General features: G+C 52.5%; 10 protein-coding genes across 10 annotated transcripts; 5 read left to right on the top strand and 5 right to left on the bottom strand.

Moving 5' to 3' along the window:
• Positions 1 to 247: 247 nt before the first annotated feature.
• N7496_002363 (isoflavone reductase family protein) lies at positions 248 to 1,186 on the bottom strand (the record flags this gene model as incomplete). The annotated part of the gene is made up of 1 exon (XM_056695294.1): positions 248 to 1,186. The coding sequence occupies one exon, from the start codon at positions 1,184 to 1,186 to the stop codon at positions 248 to 250; it is 939 nt and encodes a 312-aa protein (XP_056557506.1).
• Positions 1,187 to 1,580: 394 nt separating this feature from the next.
• On the top strand, positions 1,581 to 3,485 carry N7496_002362 (uncharacterized protein; the record flags this gene model as incomplete). The annotated part of the gene is made up of 1 exon (XM_056695293.1): positions 1,581 to 3,485. The coding sequence occupies one exon, from the start codon at positions 1,581 to 1,583 to the stop codon at positions 3,483 to 3,485; it is 1,905 nt and encodes a 634-aa protein (XP_056557505.1).
• Positions 3,486 to 3,653: 168 nt separating this feature from the next.
• trpE (anthranilate synthase TRP2) lies at positions 3,654 to 5,383 on the bottom strand (the record flags this gene model as incomplete). The annotated part of the gene is made up of 3 exons (XM_056695292.1): positions 3,654 to 4,978; positions 5,059 to 5,132; positions 5,226 to 5,383. 3 exons carry the CDS (start codon positions 5,381 to 5,383, stop codon positions 3,654 to 3,656), a joined length of 1,557 nt encoding a protein of 518 aa, XP_056557504.1.
• Positions 5,384 to 5,963: 580 nt separating this feature from the next.
• N7496_002360 (uncharacterized protein) lies at positions 5,964 to 6,977 on the top strand (the record flags this gene model as incomplete). The annotated part of the gene is made up of 2 exons (XM_056695291.1): positions 5,964 to 6,517; positions 6,584 to 6,977. The coding sequence occupies 2 exons, from the start codon at positions 5,964 to 5,966 to the stop codon at positions 6,975 to 6,977; spliced, it is 948 nt and encodes a 315-aa protein (XP_056557503.1).
• Positions 6,978 to 7,699: 722 nt separating this feature from the next.
• On the bottom strand, positions 7,700 to 9,856 carry N7496_002359 (WD40 repeat domain-containing protein; the record flags this gene model as incomplete). Its single annotated transcript, XM_056695290.1, has 6 exons — positions 7,700 to 7,726; positions 7,780 to 9,078; positions 9,126 to 9,317; positions 9,441 to 9,589; positions 9,716 to 9,732; positions 9,807 to 9,856. 6 exons carry the CDS (start codon positions 9,854 to 9,856, stop codon positions 7,700 to 7,702), a joined length of 1,734 nt encoding a protein of 577 aa, XP_056557502.1.
• A 631-nt stretch (positions 9,857 to 10,487) lies between these two features.
• N7496_002358 (uncharacterized protein) lies at positions 10,488 to 10,697 on the top strand (the record flags this gene model as incomplete). The annotated part of the gene is made up of 1 exon (XM_056695289.1): positions 10,488 to 10,697. The coding sequence occupies one exon, from the start codon at positions 10,488 to 10,490 to the stop codon at positions 10,695 to 10,697; it is 210 nt and encodes a 69-aa protein (XP_056557501.1).
• A 1,164-nt stretch (positions 10,698 to 11,861) lies between these two features.
• N7496_002357 (rhomboid family protein) lies at positions 11,862 to 13,061 on the top strand (the record flags this gene model as incomplete). Its single annotated transcript, XM_056695288.1, has 2 exons — positions 11,862 to 12,253; positions 12,338 to 13,061. 2 exons carry the CDS (start codon positions 11,862 to 11,864, stop codon positions 13,059 to 13,061), a joined length of 1,116 nt encoding a protein of 371 aa, XP_056557500.1.
• Positions 13,062 to 13,640: 579 nt separating this feature from the next.
• On the bottom strand, positions 13,641 to 14,512 carry N7496_002356 (mitochondrial 54S ribosomal protein mL61; the record flags this gene model as incomplete). The annotated part of the gene is made up of 2 exons (XM_056695287.1): positions 13,641 to 14,222; positions 14,474 to 14,512. The coding sequence occupies 2 exons, from the start codon at positions 14,510 to 14,512 to the stop codon at positions 13,641 to 13,643; spliced, it is 621 nt and encodes a 206-aa protein (XP_056557499.1).
• Positions 14,513 to 15,038: 526 nt separating this feature from the next.
• Positions 15,039 to 18,645, top strand: N7496_002355 (leucine--tRNA ligase CDC60; the record flags this gene model as incomplete). The annotated part of the gene is made up of 4 exons (XM_056695286.1): positions 15,039 to 15,113; positions 15,209 to 17,727; positions 17,784 to 17,982; positions 18,043 to 18,645. The coding sequence occupies 4 exons, from the start codon at positions 15,039 to 15,041 to the stop codon at positions 18,643 to 18,645; spliced, it is 3,396 nt and encodes a 1,131-aa protein (XP_056557498.1).
• Positions 18,646 to 19,341: 696 nt separating this feature from the next.
• Positions 19,342 to 21,326, bottom strand: N7496_002354 (uncharacterized protein; the record flags this gene model as incomplete). The annotated part of the gene is made up of 2 exons (XM_056695285.1): positions 19,342 to 20,810; positions 20,873 to 21,326. The coding sequence occupies 2 exons, from the start codon at positions 21,324 to 21,326 to the stop codon at positions 19,342 to 19,344; spliced, it is 1,923 nt and encodes a 640-aa protein (XP_056557497.1).
• Positions 21,327 to 21,615: the final 289 nt, after the last annotated feature.

Below are 21,615 nucleotides of genomic sequence, written 5' to 3'. Positions count from 1 at the left end.
GCCAATCACGTTGGCCTTGAAAATGGACAACTCGCGTGCCCAATATAGGCATTGTAAGGACAGAAAATAAGGGAAAGATATTAAAGAATATTTAATTGGATGTGCATTAAAATAGGAAATTGTCAATTTACACATATACTTCGTTTGTTGGTATCGATGTCAAGGCTAGTGTCATACTCCTTATATTTTCTGTCTTAAATTACTCTCGATGTATTGAGATGTCACCTCGTATCCACTTCCATCTTGCTTACGCTGGAGGCCAGGGGAAATCCTTCCAAGGCTTTCCACCGGTCTCGTGGGCTAAATCTGTCAAGCTCTTCCACTTCCACAACTCTTCGTTGGGATTGACAAGCTCATTGTCATCCCCGAGAGCCCCCACACTATGATTAATCTTATTCTCCCCCATCAAAAACCGCAAGTACTGTGCTGGATCCCATGAAGATGTGGAAGTGACATCCTCCTTGTACTTCTGGAGAGGAGTCTCAGATACCTCAATCCGTCCTGCTCCACCATCTCTCATAATTTCAGAGATTTCGAGGAAACTGCGAGTATCACCCCCGACATGAACAGTATCAGGAATTTTCTCCTTTGGCAGAGTAGCCAGCGAAGCAACCACCTTGCCCACATCCTCTAACGAGGTAAACGATATAGGCGAATTAGCCGATCCGACACTCTCATATCGCCCATTCTTAGTATTGAAGCCAAACCACGGCCCAACGCTATCCTCTATGAAGAGTCCACAAAAGACACGACAGATCTTCTTATCGGGGATCAATGACTGCGCCAAAGCAAAATGCTTCTTCTTCGTATCCCATTCTAAATGCGGGAAATCATGAACATAATGATCAACTCCGAATTCAGAGGGGAAGTAGACTTGGACCTCGGTATGTGGGAGGGCGTGTAGTAGTTTCTCCTTGAATGCATGGCCACAGGGTCCGACGGTGTTTACGAGGATGTGGACTCCACGAAGGGCTTCGACGAGGCTTTCCTCATCGTACTTTCGTGTAGTATATTTTCCGACGGACTCTGAAGATGGTTCTGGTGAAGTTTCGCTTCGTGAGAGGAGAATGACATCAGAGAATTTTTCGTTGAAAGGAGGAGAAAGGAAGGCTGATGCGACCTGGCGTCCAAGGTGACCGGTAGCACCGGCAATGGCCACGACTGGTCGTGAGATGATGGAGGTCATTCTGTTTGAGGTATTGAAGGGATTCCAAGCTTATTTGGGAGACTTATATAAATCCAGCCAAGAAGATAAGATCATTGATTAACAATTGATTATCATACAGTCCGGAATCAGTCCGCGGTAACTAGCCCCACTCGAAAGTTGCGGTGTGGGTTTTGATTGGCTGAAAGGTAAGTTTGCTTCAACTGCAAAGGGTTCAAACAAACTGCTCGGCCAATCATTTCTCACGAGCTGGGACCAAGTCGTTGTTTGCACTGTTTTAGGGCGTTGCATAGTGCAGGAGGAGGAGTATATAGATCGGACGACTCCTTCATGCTAGTGCTTGTAAAATATTCTTCACTTGAAATCTGCTTGAAATTTATACTCTCATTTAAGCTCTGTTCAAAAGGATGCACCCATGGCCGATATCCCGTGTTCATCCCGACTCGAAAGAGTCCTCCGATACCTCCTAAAGTACCAGCCTCAGCCAACACATACCGACCGTCAATGCACCCACCATCGCAATCAAGACTGGATATTCGACGCAGATACATGGTCCCAACTCGAAACCCTTCGCCGGCTATTATGCCAACGACCAACAATCCCCAGACTTCCAGCAGATATCTTAGAAGATATCGACGTAGTCATCACCTATCGAAACAGCCACAACATTCTCACATCAACAATCTCAATTCCCCCCAGTCTCACAATTCAAGCCAAGTCTCCGAAATCCAATGCTACCAGGATATCCTGCTGGAAGGGCGATATTACCACCTTAACCGATATCACGGCAATCGTCAACGCAGCAAACTCCCAACTGGAAGGATGTTTTCGTCCCGAGCACCGCTGCATCGATAACGTGATTCACTCCGCGGCTGGTCCACGACTCCGCGATGCATGTCATAATATCATCGAGTCACAGGAATATCCTGAACCCGTTGGTTCTGCTAAGGTCACGCCAGGGTTCCTTCTACCGGCGCAATATATCCTACACACCGTCGGCCCGCAGCTACATCAAAAAGTGAAGCCGCATGCGCATCAACAGGCCCAGCTCGCATCATGCTATCAAGCCTGTCTCGATGCAGCAGAGAATTTACCCCCGCTCAAGGATGGCCGTAAAGTCATCGCCTTCTGTTGCATATCAACCGGTCTCTTCGCGTTTCCATCAGATATGGCAGCGCAAATCGCCGTGGATACCGTATTAGCCTGGTGCGCGACGCATCCGGATACTACCATCACGGACATCATATTTGATACCTTCCTAGAGAAGGATTGGGACTTGTACCGGGATATACTGTCAAATGTCGAGATCAGTTCTTCCCAAGTTGATATGAACATCAACATCAAAATCAGCAACACAGACAAAGATGCACCCACTCACACATCGCTATACCAACCACCAACCCTCCCCCAAATCACCACTCTCTCCCCATCCTTCCTCAAAGCCCGTACCTGGCTCAACCAAGCAAACACCCTCATAATCTCCGCCGGCGCAGGCCTCTCCGCCGCAACAGGACTGGACTATACATCCCCGGCCCTCTTTGCAAACCACTTCCCAGCCTTCCTGCCAAAAGGTCTCCGCAGGTTATACGACGTCTTTGGGTATACCGGCTGGGACAGTCCCGCCCAGAAATGGGGGTACTACTTCACGCACTTGGATATGGTACGACGCTGGCCCGAAGAGCAGTCAGGCGTCTACCAGACCCTTCGAGAGTTAACGGCGCGATTTGGAGAGAGGTGGTTCGTACGGACGAGTAATGCGGATGGATTCTTTGTGAAGAATGGGTTTGATGCTGGCAGGGTTGCTACGCCGCAGGGTGGGTATAAATTTTTGCAGTGTTTGGCGAAGTGTAGGCCCGGTGCTGTTGTTGAGAGTGGGCATTTGGTTGAGAGGGCGATGTCCGTGGTTGATCCCGTTACTCAGGAACTTGTGGATGAAGAGATGGTACCGAAGTGTGATTTCTGCGGTGGGGATATGACGCTTTGTGTTAGAGGGGGGAGGTATTTTGATGAAGCGCCGTTTCGGGGGATGGAGAGGGAGTGGGAGAGGTTTTTGGGGGAGTTGGTTAGTGAGGATGGTCTGATGGGTGAGTCTGGGTCTGGGTCTGTGGTTATCTTGGAGTTGGGGGTTGGATTGAATACTCCTGCTGTGCTGAGATGGCCGAATGAGGATTTAGTCTCGGAGTCGGAGAGTCAGCGGTTTCGGCTTATTCGTGTGGGCATCGAAGCTTCAGGGTGTGTGCCGTGGGAATTGGAAGAGCAAGACCTCTCTGTGGGGATTTCGGGGGATATCAAGGCAGCGCTGGATGTTCTGATATCGTGAATGATTACATCGCTGGTACATAGAGGGTCACAATTATACAAACCCTCGAGATTAAGATAAAATAGATGCATCAATCATAGATATTGTCTTCACTGTCAAGTCGCTAGGAAGTATGCCAACACATCAACCCGAAAGAACTGCTTTACACCAACACATTTTAGTACTCCATCAAGCCGAAGAACCAGCATCCGTCTCCATGCTGAGGTACTTCGCCTCCGCACCACGAATACAAGCAATATTCGCCCCAAGCTTGTTAATAGTCTCGATATACTCATCATACGGATCCGAGTCAAACACGATACCACCACCAGCCTGGAGATACGCAACGCCATCCTTAACCATCATCGTCCGCAAAGCAATGCACGTGTCCATCGCACCGGGCACCTCGCTCGATCCATCTGCATTGGCAATGTTGTAACCAAAGTAACCCACCGCACCAGCATAGACACCGCGCTTCTCACCTTCCAGCTCGGCAATGAGTTGCATGGCGCGAACCTTGGGCGCACCGGATACCGTGCCGGCAGGGAAGATGGAGCGGAAGGCATCGAAGCGGGTCTTATCCGGTCGAAGGACGCCGGATACTTGCGAAACGAGGTGCTGCACGTGCGAGAACTTCTCGACGACCATCAGTCTGTCCACTTGGGTGGTGATCGGGTCGCAGACGCGGTTGACGTCGTTACGGGCTAGATCGACCAGCATGACGTGCTCGGCGCGATCCTTCAAGCTGCTGCGTAGCTCGTCGGCCAATGCGGTGTCTTCTTCCGGAGTCTTGCCGCGCTTGACGGTTCCCGCGATGGGGTGGGTGATGATGCGGCCACGCTCTTCCTTGACGAGGAGCTCGGGGCTAGCGCCGACGAGCTGGAAGTCTTGGCAGTCAATGTAGAATAGGTAAGGGGAGGGATTGACGGTGCGAAGGTGGCGGAAGAGGTTGAATGGGTGGAGGGATGTCGGGCGGGATAGCCGTTGTGAAGGCACGGTCTGGAAGATATCACCCTTCTTGATGTGCTCCTTCAACCGGTGGACGTGGTTCTCATAACCCTCCTGTCCGATGTTGGATGTATACTCCTGGTCGGGGATAATGGGGCCCTGCTTGGGCAGTGGCGTACGGTCTTGCAGCAGAGTCTCAATCGTCGTCTTGATCACCTCCTGGCCCTTGAGGTACTCGGCCTCGATATCGGCATCATTGGCGGGAATAGGAACGTAGGTGATAATCTTGACAACCTGGAAGAAGTGGTCAAAGGCGACAATGGTGTCGAACAGCATGAACAGCGACTCGGGCACACCCAGAATATCCTTCATAGGCCGGGCCGTCTTGGGCTCGAAGTATCGGACACAGTCGTAGCCCACATAGCCGATTGCTCCGCCGGTGAGAGGCGGGAGGACCAGGCCAGGCACGGATGCCACGCGGGACTGGGAAAGTTCGGCTTCGAGGATGGGGAGGGGGTCGGCAGCAGGGCCATGGCCGGGTCCGGTCTTAATCACTTTTTTGGGGTCTGTGAAGAGCGAATAGTTTAGTGGTATGACTCGACAAAAGCCCGAGCGATATCGGTATCGCAGATCTTAAATCACCCACCTGCGCCAACGAAGCTGTACCGTCCGATAGTCTCTGTAGTAGCCGCACTCTCGTACAAAAATGACATGCGCGAGCTATATCCGAGTCAACGATCCCATCCAGAACTCCCCTCTGCCAGAACCACCCCGCAGGCCCGGCGCAATCAGTCAGGGACCGGGGTTACCTACTTCTCTGCAAGCTTGAGATAGGCCAATGTCGGGGTCAACAGGTCGGCCGGAATCGAGGCCGTCACGGGCAGCAGGTTGGGAGGGAATTGGGAGTTTCTCGACTTTGCGATGACTTCTCGCGCCGTGTCGAGCGACGGAACATTGGCGATCTGAGTCATTGTAGAGGGTCACGTTAGCTATAAGTGAATCGTGGAGGCAGGAGTCGAATGGACGTTGCTTCAAAGGAATTTCCATGCTTACAGGAGGTGCCATTGTCAGTTAGTACCCTGTTAAATATCCGGGGCACGGTATAGTCGGGAGTCTGTCGCGATGATAGAGGATTTGGCGGTGGGAAAATGAGTAACTAACTGTGGGGCCCTGGATTGGCCCTCCGCTGATACTGTAGAGTCAGAGTCAATCTCGATGGTTTAGCTCGTATTCGAGTCAAAAATAAAATAAAATAAAATAAATGAGAAAAGGCTCTGATCCTTCATAACGTACTCCTGATTCTAAAATAATCCCAAATACACCAGAAATCATTCCAACCAACGAGTCCATCGCCGACCCAAAACGGACTAGCGCGGGGATTGGTTATCGGAGACTCATCGCTTATCGATACGGCCTCTCATCAAAGTTGTTTGTTAATTATTCCGTGCGACAGCGACAACCGATCGTCGCGCAACTCTCAAAATACATACAGACGATGCCCAGCCCTTCACAACCCTAACTCGTCCATCTATATACACACCTCCCACTCTCATGTCGTCTTTCGAAACTCTCTCAAACAAACTAGGCCAGCCCGCGGAGCCGCGCGCCCCAAGTTCCACAGCAGATGGGCTCGGCCTCGATCTCGATCTCGACGCACCAACGAGGACACCCTGGCCCGAACGGCTGCGCGAGCTATCGCAGCTAGCTGCCACATCACCGGGTACTGTTTACATCGAGGCCGACACCGAGGAGACCATCCATGCGCACCTCGATGCGGTCGAGGCTATTCTGCGCGATCCGCGGCCGGAGCTTACAAGGGAGATTAAGAGGAACCGGCGACGCAGCTCGGTGTTGAGAACTGATGTGGAGGTTGTGGAGAGAGCCACTATGACGGAGGAGATGGAGGAGAAAATGGAGGAGGAACCAAGTCTAGACCAAGATGCTGTCTTAGCGCAGTTGACAGCGCTTTTGCGAGAGGTCACCCTCTTAAATGGGGAAGTTGAGCGCCGGCGCGAAGAAGCGCGGGAGATCCGCGATTTATTCGAAGAGAGGTGTCGCGGGCTAACACGAACGGTCGCCGAATTAGAAGACGAAGTCCTAGAACTGTAAGTCCGGCATACCCCGTCCATCCAGCCAATTGTGTCGAATCATGCTAACATTTCCATCCCCAGACAATCCGATCTCGTCGAGGACGCGGTTGATTTGGAAGGTATCCAGGGTACTGTGCATGGACTACACGATTGGATAGACCGGATACGGGAAGAGCAGAAATTAGTTCGGATTTCACGGACGCTGGCTTACCAGAAGTCGCGGCGGTCCTGGATAGGGCGGAAGGGGAAGGAGGATTGGAGTGTTGAGACGGATGGGGAGATGATGGTGGAAGGGTTGAGTGCTTGGATGCGTGGGTGGAGAGATGTCGAGGAGGGCTTTCAGGTCCGAGCGCGAGCGAGGCAGATGCGAAGGGATCGGAGGCAAGAACAGCTGGTACGAATGGGAGAAAAGGCTAAGTTTGTACAGCAAGGGATGTCTTTGGTAGATCCCGTACATCGTTCTATAGCTACTTAACTCTGAGAGATACACTTGAATATACACGAAAGAGAAGAGATTCCCTGCATGCCGATTCCCGTCTAATACGAGGGCTGACTCGAAATTGATTCATACATTTTTTAACATTCGAGATGCACACGAACAGAAAAATAGTGACGTTCAAAACCACAGACCACCAACCAACCCCAAACAAATATAACGAGAATTGTAAAAAGACAAGGCCACTCTCGCCGGAAATCCGTGAATCGTTCGCCGTACCCAACCTAGTTCCCAAAGCAAATGCATGCCGTAATGCATCTTCTAAATCAAAAACGTTATATGTTCACAGAAAATATGTAGAGGAAAGGGGGTGGAGGAGCAGAGGCCATTGACTGCATCCGCCTTTCGGCGGAATGGAATCGAAGGGTTGGCCTGTGGTGCAATATGCAGTGCAGTATGCAATGCAGTATACCGACAGAATTGCCCTTCGAGGCCTCTAGATGGAGAATTATTCCCAAGGCAACTGGTTTGGGTGGTCGCATGGGCGCAAAGAGAATGAGACTGGAGAAAGGCGTGGAAAAAAAATACCAGGATCAAGCCCCGCCGTTCAGGGTTCAAAGTAAGATGATCAGACAGACCGACTCGATAGTCATGTGGTCGGAAGTAAAAGGCAACTAAGCCGTAATTATGGCGAATGCGTAGAACACCCGAGGAACGAATCGCCAGGCATCTGTCAAGTTATGGTGAAGCTGCTAGCACTGTCACCGCTGGAGATTCACGATAGCCATCTGGAGGTAAAGTCAGCAATTCATCCCATAGTATTGAGAATAGATCAACATACTTGATTTCCTAAGCCGCAAGCGAGCTTTTTGCCATCGGGATCCCATGATAAAGCACGGTCTGGATTTGCTGGTCCATGGCCATTCTGCCCATTCGTTACGCGGTCAGGGTCTTCCTTGACTTGAGCCGCGCTCGGGGCTTTCCATGTGGCCATGGGATCGCCACCGCGCTCCACATTCCAGATAAAGACTTGATCTTTACTGACAGCCCCCAGAGCATATCCATCTGGAGAGAAGCTGCCGGTAAGGGCGGGTATCGAGGCGCCAAGGCGCAAACGATGGACGGAAGTGTATTGTTTCGTTTCCAAGTCCACCTGCCATACTCCAACTGTACTATCGGCAGAGTATGAAGCGATGGTGATCGTGGTGCTTCCTTGTTTCGTTTGCAACGCCGACTGAGGCTGAATGTCGATGGCGGTGATGGCATCTTGGTGAGCATTTTCAATCAAAATGTCATGAGTGGGAATCCAGATCGACGCTTTCGTGGCGCTCGCCGTGACCGCCACAGAATAGTTGGCAGTATGGGCGCAGCGGAGGAACGTCCACTCCGTGTCGGCCTGCTGCGAGGTGTATGTCTTGGTCAGGCGAATGTTATTGTCTACTTCACATTCGTACACGGCGCCATTACCACAGGCGAGTATCTGATTGCGTCCACACCATGCAAGATCGTAGATCTGGTTGTCTATGACCTGGGGCGGCGGGTATACGTCGGGTCGTCGGCTGTCATCCCACAGAGCCAATTCAGAGGTGCGTTCATCAGATGCCACAATCACCAACTGTGGACTTTCTTCCGCCCAGTGCAACCCACTGATCACACGAGGAAGGTCCGGCAACAAATCCACCACGTTACCCTCTGCGTTATACATGGTCACGTTTCCCTTCATGTCTCGGAAGGAGGCCACGGCCAATTTGGCACCGATGCCATCCCACGCCACCGTGGATACATATGCACCCGTACCCTTGAGGTTCAAAAACTTATTCTGAACGGGCGCCGACGTTGAAGACAACTTCCAAATGCTACAGAAAGTGTCTCCAGCGGCCACCAGCAACGAGGGATCACGTGGGCGCCAGCTTGCGGAGAGCACGTGATCTTCATCGAGCAAGGCGGTGTCGGGGGTCAAATCAGCGGCCTTGGCGGGGGAGATCTGGATACCCACGCTGCTGCCCGTGCTGAGAGTGGGTTCCTGAGGCACCTCTTCCGGCTCCATGGCCCCCATGCTAACGTCCCCGTCGCCATCCACATCGGGCGCATGTGGATGTGGGCAGGCCGGTTTGCTCTCGGCCTCATCAACTTCCATTGCCTCGTCGCCATTAGTCTCGCTGGTGCGGGTTTTGGGGGAGCCTCCACTGGGTGACCATTCGTCACGCGGTCGTGCGCCGGCTCTGGCTCTGGCTCTGGTGCTGGTGCTGGTGCTGGCGCAGGTGCGGGCGCGGGCGCTTGGTCTGCGCTCGCTTCATCGCGGCTTTTCAATGTGCTCACTTCAAATGGCTCCGGTCCAAAAAAGTAGTTGGCAGGTGTTAAAGTAGTTGGGTTGCCCTCCTAAAGCTCATGGTTAGATTGGCCGGCACGAGGAAAGCTAGGCGCCGGTAGGGGGAGGCGGGAAAAGAAAGAAACGGATGGTCCCCGTTGTAACACCAAAGAAAATGGGTCGCGCGAACATACTTTGTCAATAGAGGACTCGAGCTCGTGGTACTGCAGACCTTTCTGGACCAGCGACACTAGCGCATGTGTTTTAATGTGGCGCGCAAAGGGAAGCGCCTGGGGGTCGGGGTACCATGCGCGCTGCAGTGATACGGCAGCATCGCCATGACCTGTAGGTGGAACGCGGTTAGGAATGAGACCAGAGGGAAATGAGAGAATCGAGCGCAAATGTTGAGCGCATGGCGGCGTTGAGATGCGACAGCACAGAAGGAACCGAGCTTGGGGCAGCTACTCACCTGATTCTTGAAGGTACCTGGAAGCGCACGGGGGCGGGATTAGCGAGCTGCAGCGCGCATCTCGAGGAGAACTGGGGGAAAGAGTACGTACCGCCATATTAGGTAGTTGACATGATGCGATGTTAAGTCAGGTTGTGCCATGATTACATGTGCGACCAGTTAAGTGCCGCGAACATGCCAGGAAAATGGGGGTGGGAATGAGGCGGGCTTCCGCAAGGGAAGGTGAAAATCAAAAGTGGAGGCTCTGGGCGGCGGAGACCAGATGGAGCTTCCAGGAACGCGAACACGAGTCGGGCCTCGAAAAGTGCGGAGGGTCAGGTAAGTTTTAGTTAGACCGAGTGAGCCGAAAGTAGAAAGGGGGCGAACGGGTCTCCCGAAGTGCCGTGACGGCTTTAGGCTGGGAATTCTGGGGGGGAGGGAGTTGATGGGTTGAGGAGAGCAAGGGAGAGGGAAGGAAGTTGAAGGTGGGAATTGGAGATGAGAAAATGTGGGAAGAGTTGAAGATGGACCGGGCCAGAATAATGGGGGGGGAAGAGAGGAACACAGGGAAAAAGAGAGAAAAAGCGACGGGGGTTCCAGCCGCCGATGACTAGCAGAGAAGCGGCAGATGGCAGGTGGCAGGTGGCTGTCGAGATTGGTCCGGTGAATTGGGAGGGTTCACGTCCAAGATCGATCGTGGAACGTGAAGGAGGAGGAGGGAAGGGAAGGGAAGGAGGAGAGAGATGAGGTTGGTGGTTGGTGGTGGTAGAGAACCAAAGAACCCAATGACCAAATGACCGACAACTCGGACAAGGAACCACGGCGGATTGGAGGAATGCTGGACAATGGAGAAGCTGAAGAAAGCCGTGACAGCGACAAGAGCGAGAGGTCCCCCCTTCGAGAGGTTAAGCGCACTAGCCACCACTGGTCCAAAACGCTAAAAGTGGGCTCGGGCTCAATCTTGAAATCCTGCGTGGCGTCTTCCCCGAGAACGACGGATTGATCGGAATGACCTAAGGGATTAGAACAGGGATAGGGATCGACAGAGAGTGCACTTAAGGTATATAGTAGTAGAACTCTGTCTACTACTGTAATACTGTAGATACTCCGTATATAATAAGAACTCGACCCTTCAGCCTGGATTTGCCCATTACTGTAGTTAGCAGTGTTCTGACTAACGGCTTTCGGTGCCAACCGGTGGATCATCAAATCGCATTTTCTTAAAGGGGGAGACTCTGCACATCATCGGAACTCGTCTCCACCCGGAGCTTTTTTACCCCGTGACCCGAATATATCTACTTGTACTATACACCTGCATATAATATCTTGATAATCATACTATGCATTTCTAGATTGGCATATCCCTAAATCGGGTCCTAGATATCTGTAACAGAATTACCCCATGAGGCTATTCAACTCCTCTCATACCTATGCCGGACTCCAAGGTGACATCTATCACGTGGATTACCAGGAGCCCTTCAGTCTCGACCTACTAACCTGGTGCTAAGAGAGGTCCATCGGGAACTAGATAATGCCCATCGATAATCACGGACTTAGGTATCGTATTTGAATAATCTCTTTCTCATATCCCCTAACTGTCGGGAATTCCTCCCATGTGGTATCCCACTTCGAGATATATAACACTCACGTCATGTCATGGATATGTCAGCACTAACACACGTTCCTACCTAGCAGAAGCTTATTCTAACAAGCCCGTATCCTGCTAACGAGCTGATTCTGAATGCCCGAGTAGACCTAGTCTGCCGAGACCTATTCAAACTATACTATATTCTACGGATTCGCGACTTTAATACCTAGAGTACGGCCGATATCCATTTTCTTAGTACTCAGTTAACTAGACCACTCCATAGTGAAACTTTTTGTCGAAAATTGAAGCCCTCTGTAGAATTCAAGCCAAGCATTAGCATCTTACAATTAGATCAATGAAATCGAAATACTATGTTCTATGGCTTTCGTTGTATACCTCCTAAAGCGGGTTCCCTAGCCAGCCACTAAGGAACTAATCTGATCGGTCCGCCGCCTTTCCAAGCCCGGGAACTTCAGCCCCCAACCTTGAACCTACGTAGACGTTCCTCTTTACACAACTGAAAACCTCCGGGCTTCTGGTCGACAAGCCCTGCGGTCTCGCGTCCGCCGCGAGTCGAAAATGCCCCTCCGAGTCAATATCCCTCCGGCCACTCGCGCCGTCCTCGTCAGCCTGTTGGCTCTCTCCCTCCTCTACAATATCGCCAGATGGCGCCAACTTGACACCTCCGTCGGCAGCGTCCAAACCAGCCCCATCATTCCCTACCTCACCCTCGTTCCCTCTCTCTTCTATTACTACCCCTGGACCCTGCTCACGGCTACCTTTGTGGAGCAGAATATCTTTACCGTCTCTCTAAATGCTGCCACGATCTTCTATGGAGGGAAATACCTCGAGCGCGCGTGGGGGTCTCGCGAATTCAGCAAGTTCATCATCGCCGTCGCCCTGATCCCAAATGTCGTGATTGTTCCGTTTTATCTGATCTGGGGTGCCATCACTGGCTCCTCAACCAGAGCGTATGTTTCTTTCCCTCCAGTTCTCTATGTTGGGGCCTCATTCTGGAAAACGAACTGACCGTTGACCCCCCTCTCTATACACAGTCTCACCCAGATCTGCGGCGGCGTCGCCATTCAAGCTTCTTTCCTTGTCGCCTTCAAGCAACTCGTTCCCGAACACACGGTCGCCATTTTCAAGGGCTTGGTCAAGATGCGCGTCAAGCATTTCCCTGCTCTATTCCTCCTCCTCAACACCATCAGCGGCATCATCATTGGAACCGATACCGCCGCCGTCTTGGCCTGGCTAGGCCTCCTATCCAGCTGGACCTACCTCCGCTTCTATAAGCGACAGCCTGATCTCACCGGCACCTCCACCAATGGCTTTGGTATCAAAGGTGATGCCAGCGAGACCTTTGCCTTTGCCTGCCTATTCCCCGACGTGATGCAGCCCCCTATTGCATTTGTCGCCGATCAGATCTACGCCCTGCTGGTCGCAGTGAAACTCCTGACACCCTTCTCGGAGGATGAGATCGCCTCGGGAAACCAACAGGTGCTGGCTCGTGGTGAAGCTGGACTCCCCACACTCCTCAGCAACCAGCGTGGAGGAGCGCGGGGTTCCGGTAAGCGGGAGGAGGCTGAGCGGAGGCGTGCTCTGGCACTCAAGGCTCTGGACCAGCGACTACAGGCGGCGGCGGGCGGACGAGTCCATGCCGGCCCGTCAACATTAGGAGAGCCCTCTTCACAGCACCACCCCACGACGCCGACGCCGTCGGCACCCACTGGGCAAGGTATGCTGGGAGAGACCAGCTATAACCCTGATCATGCATGAAAAGGCGCAGTATTGGGACTGTATGGACATACTTGCACGTTTAAAATTAGGGGGCCCCTCCGTTTTGACGGAACTACTCCTTGTCTCTGTTGCTTTAATATCTGCTTCTGATGATGTATATTGCACACGGATTTCTTTCTTCATATCTTGTCCTGGATCTCGACCTTCCATTATTTTGCGTTCCTCGGCACATGTGTGACTTTGTGAAGGTCAATGATTCTTTTCTTACGACCAAGCGCGACTGCTGTTTGTATTCTTTACAATTGGGGACTTTCCTCCCATCTTAGCTTTATACCAACCGACAGCGAGAGCGAGCATATTGCAACGAAAGCTTTTCCAAAACAAAATAGGTCAATGTGCCATCCGAATGGATTTGATCAGAGTTTCCAAGAAATACAAAGTCGTAATAAGACAACCAAAACAAATCAAAGATGCTAGTATACTATGCTACAGGTGATCTCTCCAGTCCACCCATCACGTAGGTAGGGCAGAACAAGAAGAGACCAGAAAGGTGTATTGGATACATCCCCCAACCACACCACACACCAGATTCAACCATCAAAGGGCAGTCGAACCCCCTCACAGCTCTCTCAACTTCTCAACCTCACCACGAGCCTCAGCCAACATCCGCTCCTGATCCTTCTTCGCCTGCCGCATACCCCGTATACGCTCACGATCCTTACCCGCCTTAGCCGTAATAGCCTCCAACCGCTTCCGCTCCACCTCATCCTCCGCAGAAGCAGGAACCTCCTCCGCCCCCGTCGAAGCCTGCACCCGACTCCAAATCTCCTTGTAGGTAAGATCCTTCAGATCCACGACGGCAGTCTTCTCGCCGCTCTCAGCGGCCGGCGCGTGCTTGTCGGCGATCTTTTTGGCGCCGATGATCGCGGACGCGGTGCTGCTCAGACGCTCGGCGAAGTAGATTGTCAGCGCGGGAGGCGCGTTTTGGTCGTCTGTTTGTTGGACGGTCATGCGGACGCCCGGGTTGTGGTACTTTAGCCGGGGCAGGCAGTTGCGCCAGAAGTGGCGGGCGCCTTGGTGGCCGTTGTAGATCTTGCGGGCGTATGTGAGGTGCAGTCGGGTTACCGGGGGGAATTCTTTTGTGGCGGAGGTTGGGCTGGGGAAGATGGCGGCGCCGGTACCGGTTCGGATGTCGAGGATCTGATAGTGAGAGGAGTGGTTAGTTGTTGTAGGGTTTGATTCAGTGGGAATGATCTGGAATAGGCGTGGTTGTGACGAGGTGTTCGAGTTCGATGTTGGATAACATTCGAGGAGTGAGTGTTTAACGGGGAGAAAATGGGATGATTTACCCTCTAGAAGAGATGAACAGGATCAGATTAGCCACCGATTCAATTCATTTATCAAGTTTTCAAGAATTGAGTCTCACGACTCTGTTATTCCGAATCACTTACAGTCTGCAGCTTCCGCATCCGCTTGAATAGGTTGACCATGATGGCAGTGTGTGTCGCACAGGGGGTAACCCTGCTGCGGAGGAATTATTGAAGTCGACAAAGAGGATAATTGACCCGAGAATCGAGAACCCTTGTTCAATGGCCTGACTCAGAGCTTAGTGTGTGTTGTCGTGGATCTGGGGAAATTTGACTGCGGAAACTCTTGCGCTCGAAAGTTGCTCCGTGATATCGAATCACGTGATACATACATTATATGCAGTACACGTTCTGGCCGCCAAACCAACCCAACGACTTGGTCCAAGCATCTTCTGAAATCATAGTAACATAAACCAGTGAATCATTTTCTTATCTATTGACTTTGACTCACATTCTACATAGCCACCACCATTGTGATTCAAGTAGATAAGAGGCACGTGCGGAAATCTCGGCCAGTCACAGCCACCGCTTCTCGACCGCCTTTGAGTCACTGGCACAATCCGATTTGAATTTATATCACCCCGCGATCTTTTGTTTCCCTGCCCCTCGGGAGTCTTGCAAACAGGGTTCAATCCGGCTGAAATAAATCATGGCAGCCGCCGCTGCGTCCGCTGCTGCGCTCGATCCGAGCAACAGCACAAAAAACACCCTGAAGCTTGAAAATGTGACCACTTGCCCCTCCCCCTCCATTAGGCCGCTTTTCCCCAAATTTTTTGGATCTATAATCGCAAGTTGCTGACTGTACTATGATCTGCCCAGACCGAGAAGCGTGATTCCCTCATTGCAATTGAGAAGAAATACCAGGCACAATGGAAGGAGAACAAGGTCTTCGAGGTCGATGCTCCCTCGTTCGAGGAAGTCCCCCAGGGCTCTATGACTGCCGCCGAGCTGCGTGAGAAGCACCCCAAGTTCTTCGGTACCATGGCCTACCCCTACATGAACGGTACCCTGCACGCCGGTCACAGTTTCACTGCCAGTAAGGTCGAGTTCATGACCGGTTTCGCCCGCATGGAGGGCAAGCGTGCTCTGTTCCCGCTCGGTTTCCACTGCACTGGTATGCCCATCAAGGCCTGTGCCGATAAGCTGCGCGACGAGGTGAAGATGTTCGGCCAGAACTTCGAGGGATACCAGGAGGACGAGGAGCCCAGCGCCCCCGCTGCGCCTACCCAGGAGTCTAAGCCCGAGGCCAAGGCCCAGGCCGAGAAGTTCTCCGGCAAGAAGAGCAAGGCCGCCGCCAAGACTGTGAAGATGAAGTACCAGTTCCAGATCATGCTGGCCATTGGTGTTCCCCTGGAGGATATTCACAAGTTCGCTGACGCCAACCACTGGCTGCACCACTTCCCCCCTCTTGCCGTCCGTGATCTGGACAGCATGGGTGCCCGTGTTGACTGGCGCAGACAGTTTGTCACCACCGACGCCAACCCTTACTACGATGCTTTCGTCCGCTGGCAGATGAACCGCCTGCACGAGCTCGGCAAGATCATGTACGGTAACCGTTACACTATCTACTCGCCCAAGGATGGCCAGCCCTGCATGGACCACGACCGCACGGAGGGTGAGGGCATTGGTCCTCAGGAATACACTGCCCTGAAGCTCCAGGTCAAGGAATGGGCCCCCGAGATTGCTGAGATTGTCAAGGGTAAGATTGAGGATGATGCCAAGGTCTTCTTCGTTCCCGCTACCCTGCGTCCCGAGACCATGTACGGTCAGACCAACTGCTTCGTTGGCCCCAAGATCAAGTACGGTCTGTTCAAGCTGAAGGAGAAGGAGTACGTTATTGTCACCAAGCGTGCTGCCTGGAACATGGCTTTCCAGGGCCACTTCTTCGAGAACGGCTACTTCCCTAAGACCCAGGATGAGCTTCCTCTCGTCCTTGAGGCTCCTGGTTCCGCCTTTGTTGGTACTCTTATCAACGCTCCTCTGTCCTTCCACAAGGAGGGTGTGTACATTCTGCCCATGGAGAGCGTCTCCGCTTCCAAGGGTACCGGTGTCGTTACTTCCGTTCCCTCGGACAGCCCCGACGACTACGCTACTCTGATGGACCTGATCAAGAAGGCCGATTACTACGGTATCAAGAAGGAGTGGGCTGAGAAGGAAATCTTCCCTCTGATCGATACCCCTACCTACGGCAACCTGACCGCTCCTGCTCTGATTAAGCAGCTCAAGATCAACTCGCCCAAGGACGTCACACAGCTCGCCGAGGCCAAGGATCTTGCCTACACCGAGGGCTTCTACAAGGGTACCATGATCGTGGGTGAGTTCAAGGGCGAGCCCGTCAGCGTTGCCAAGGACAAGGTCCGCCAGTCTCTGTACCAGACCGGCGACGCCTTCCCCTTCGCCGACCCTATGGGTAAGGTTGTTTCTCGCTCTGGTGACGAGTGTGTTGTTGCATACCTCGGCCAGTGGTTCTTGAACTACGGTGAGAACGACGCCGAGTGGCAGCAGGAGACTCTGAACCACGTTGTCAACAAGCTCAACACCTACGCTACTGAGACCAAGCACGGTTTCGAGAAGAACCTGTCCTGGCTGAACCGTTGGGCCTGTGCCCGTACCTACGGTCTGGGCTCCAAGCTGCCCTGGGACACCCAGTTCCTGGTCGAGTCCCTGAGTGACAGTACTGTCTACATGGCCTACTACACCATCGCTCACCTCCTGCACGGTGACCGTTACGGCAAGACCACCGGTCCTCTGAACGTCACCGCTGACCAGATGATCGATGAGGTTTGGGACTACATCTTCACCCGTCGTGAGATCAGCGACGAGCTGATCTCCAAGTCCGGTATCAGCAAGGATGCTCTGCTCCAGATGCGTCGCGAGTTTGAGTACTGGTACCCCCTGGATGTCCGTGTTTCCGGCAAGGATCTGATCCAGAACCACCTGACCTTCTTCCTGTACATCCACATTGCTCTCTTCCCTCCCGAGTACTGGCCCCGGGGTGTTCGTGCCAACGGTCACCTGCTGCTGAACGGCGAGAAGATGAGTAAGAGTACTGGTAACTTCCTTACCCTGAAGGACGCCGTCGACAAGTTCGGTGCCGATGCTACCCGTATCGCCTTTGCCGATGCCGGTGATGGTATCGAGGATGCCAACTTCGAGGAGGCCGTCGCCAACAGCAACATTCTGCGTCTGTTCACTCTGAAGGAATGGATTGAGGAGGTTGTCAAGGATACTTCCCTGCGCACTGGTCCCTCCGAGAACGCCTCTGACAAGCTGTTCGACGAGCTGTTCGACAACGAGCTGAACAGCCTTGTCCGTGAGGCCCAGAAGCACTACCAAGAGTAAGTTGGGGTACGATTTAACGTTAGGTCAGTGCGTTGCTAACGTTCTTCTTTAGCACTGACTTCAAGCTTGCCCTGAAGTCTGGTCTGTATGACTTCACTGCTGCTCGTGATACTTACCGTGAGGCTGCCACCGCTGCCGGTGTTGGCATGCACCGCGATACCATCCTGCGCTACATTGAGCTGCAGGCTCTGATGCTCGCCCCCATTGCTCCTCACTGGGCTGAGTACGTGTGGCTCGAGGTTCTCAACAAGGTCAGATGCCCCCTATCTATAAAACCTCCAAACGAGAAACCTAGTCTAACCAATCCACAGCCCGAGTCCATCCACTTTGCCAAGTTCCCCACCGTTCCCGAGCCCAAGCTGGACCTCAGTGCTGCCCAGAACTACGTCCGCAGCACCGCCTCCAGCATTCTGTCCTCCGAGGGCCAGTTCACCAAGCGTCTGTCCAAGGGCAAGGCCTCGAACTTCGACCCGCGCAAGCCCAAGAAGCTCACTATCTACTATGCTGAGAACTTCCCCGCCTGGCAGGACAAGTACATCGACCTTGTGCGCGAGGCTTTCGATTCTCTGACCGTCACTATCAACGATAAGGAGCTCAACGCCAAGGTCGGCAAGCTCGGCGAGATGAAGAAGGCCATGCCCTTCGTCCAGACCCTGAAGCGCCGCCTGGTTGGCAGCCGCGAGTCTCCCGAGCTCGTCTTCGGCCGCAAGCTGCCCTTCGACGAGCTCAAGTATCTGTCTGCGATGATTCCCGGCCTGAAGCGTACTTCTGGTTATAAGGAGATCGAGCTGATTATCGTCAATGAGGGCGGTAAGTCTGGCAAGGTCCTTGCCACTGGTGAGGTTCGCGAAGGTCTGAATGCTGAGAACGCCGTGCCTGGCCAGCCTTCCTTCACCTTTGCTAACGTTGATTAAATGGGGTTTGCCTAGTTCAAGATATAAATGGGTTCCACCCTTTGTCTTTTGCCTGTCCAAGAGTCATGTTTGATGAGCTTATGCTACGAAAAAAGAATAAATGCATTTTCATGGTTCAAATCGTATGCAATCCTTCGTATGTGGATAGTGGTTCTTCAGCAGGGTGTTTTGGAGGTCTTTAAGCTGCCTTTAGATTTCATCCCCGCGGATTAGAAGCCATGACCATTCCAAGTAGATTATGCTGGTCCTTTCTATTGTAAATTCAGAAATCCTTCTTTCGGATTTCTTTGGTGGATTGCGTATATATAGTCAGTCCCACGATCTAGAATTCGCCCTACATACTCCATTTCACACGAGTCTTTTGAGTTCTCTTTTGAGTACGTGGGCCTTCTTGTCTCTGGGAACCTGGAGGATACCTGATGTTATTTTGCATTCACCTTATAGGTTTGATGATAGCCCCGATAGCTTGTAGTCTCAAGAGAGTACCGATCTTTGCAAGTTGGGGTGCCGACTCTCGCTGGAAAAATAACCAAAATGGTAAATTTTGGCAACGGAATGGAAAGGGCCTAGGTAAAAATGGGAGAGCCAGAAGTGTATTATACAAGGTGATTTTTCAGAACGCCAGTCGCTATGCTAACAGTGGTAATGTACATAGTACTCCTCCAGAAGAACCAGACTGAGAGTCAGGTGCCCAGCTCAACTATATCGGTGTCTTAGGCGCGGCCTCTTGCGTTTGTCAGCTTTGATCTTCTCTGCAATGAAGTTCCAACATTCAATTGGTGGTCGAGAGCCAACGTGTTTCCCGTTGGGTGTGAACACTTCGATTTGAGGGTAGGTCTCTGTTTCGGTCTCTGGGGTGCGCTTGGTGCGGACCTGGATACTCACTTCGACCCAGCCGCAGCCTTCAACGAGGATATCGGCTGACATCACGCGATATGGGAGCTTGGGAATAGGAATTCCTTTGTCCTTGACAGCCTTGGCGACCGTGGAGGGCAGATTCGAAGCGGTGGTGTCCCACTTTAAGTCAAACTTTCCAGCAGATGCCATTGTGCTGCCTGTGCCTTCTTTCATGAGGACGGTTCCTGCATAGGCTCGCTGTTCAGTCTGCACCTCGATAGCCTTCTCCGTCTTTGTGACGTGGGTTTCGATGGGCACGAAGCAGGCAGCAAGAATTGTGTCTTCCGGGTTTACTGCGGTAACGCGCACAAGACCACCACCTAAAAGCAGAGACTGGCCAGGCTTGACGGTGCATCGATCGGGCTTGATCCGTTTGGTCATGATCAAATCACGCTTGTGCTCATCACGCACGTAATCCTCCAGCTCGCCACGTTCGAGGCCAGGCAAGTCGATGACTTCACCCTTCCCGCGGCCGAATGGAATTCGAATAGGCGATACGGTCGTTCCCGGCATGGATGACACTACCGGTAGAACTGGATACACGTCCTCGCGGGGGGCAGGAGGAAGCAGACTATCGGGATCCAATAGAGAGGCCTGCCGTTGATTAGGAATCTCGTGCTCCTCCCGTTGGCGTTCGACCCATTCGGCCATATTTTCGAGACGTCGTGAGTCCTTGGGATAGCACGCCTCAATGAAGCTGCTCTTGCCAACATTTGCCTTGCCAACCACCCAGATACCTCCTCCATGCTCATTGATCTCCTCTTTGACCTGCTTCGTCCACCAGCCTCGGTGTGCACTAATCATGTGCACATTGCCTAGCCGCACGTCTCTCCCAGACCTCCCCAGGGCATCGCGGAGCACGGTACGGACATATTCCATCTTGGAATCTACTTGGTCCTTCGTTGCTGCCAGTAGATCTGAGCGCGTGATGACGAAGCTGAGAGTAGGAAGCTTTTTGCCTCCGCGGTATTTCTCGTTGGCTGATCGTCGGTTTTTGGAACGCTGCTCTTGAACAAGAAGTGCCCAATGAATGCGTGGAATAAGGGACATGGGGAAGTCGGCTGCATCCAAGATATGGTAGACTCGATTATTCTTGTAAGGTGACTCGTTCATAAAGGCTCGGATTGAATGGACGGAAGGCTTTGGGGAGGCAACAGCCTTGTTATGGTGTATTAAGTCGTGGCAGCGATCACAAACGTGGGAACCGCGCGATGGGGATTGTAATGAGTAGTCGTCGGGTACAACAGCGTCATCTGGAAGTGCACCACCTGTGATATTAGTTAGTAGCTAACTCAGGGTGTGCTATGAGGGCATGCATTCGACAACTGACCTTGGCTAGGTATGGGGACTGTGGATTGTGCCTCCTCCATAAGGTCGCTCTGCTCCGTGTTTGTATTCGTCACGTCCTCCGCCGTATTGCTCTGCTCGATGGCCTCTTTCTTGGAGGCCAGAAGTTTCCGGGTCTGCTTCCGGCTGGCACTATAATAGCCTGGTTCATTTGGTTCGATCGTTTGCGAGAAAGCACCACATCCAGGACAACATGTTGGCAGGACATCAGTCAGATTCTCGATATTGACTTGCTCTTGCAGCAGATGCGATGATGAAAACTTGCGACACTGGTTGCGGCTTCGGTCGACAAAGGAGCTGTGCTGGATCACAGGTGGCGCAGCGCGGCATCGTGAATATATGGAATATGTCAGTCGCCGAGAACATATATTCGAAGTGAATCGCAGGCCATCGGGCCTCAGGGCCCTGGATAATGCGCCCCGGGCACAAAGCGACATGGTTGTGTACAGCCGTAAGTTGCGGAGTTTGAGCGGAGCTTTTTTTGCTAGCCGTCTTATCGATAAGGCCCACCTTCTATCCAATGTTGACCTGCATGTAGAGCATCAATGTCAGAAACTTGTACCAGCTCGATAAAAATGCCAACTCTTGACATTTGATAGTTGAGGGCTGGCGCTGGTATGGTCTTGAGAAGTTGAGTAGGCTGTTGGATTGACATTTGCTCGCTAATGGAACGTCACTGAATGTCTCTTCGCAGATAAGAATATGGATGGTCTAGCTAGTAAATAT

Source organism: Penicillium cataractarum, assembly GCF_028827025.1.
Source record: "Penicillium cataractarum strain IBT 29864 chromosome Unknown utg000002l, whole genome shotgun sequence".
In the NCBI taxonomy this organism is placed as follows: domain Eukaryota; kingdom Fungi; phylum Ascomycota; class Eurotiomycetes; order Eurotiales; family Aspergillaceae; genus Penicillium; species Penicillium cataractarum.
This window is presented reverse-complemented; position numbering and strand designations above follow the sequence as displayed.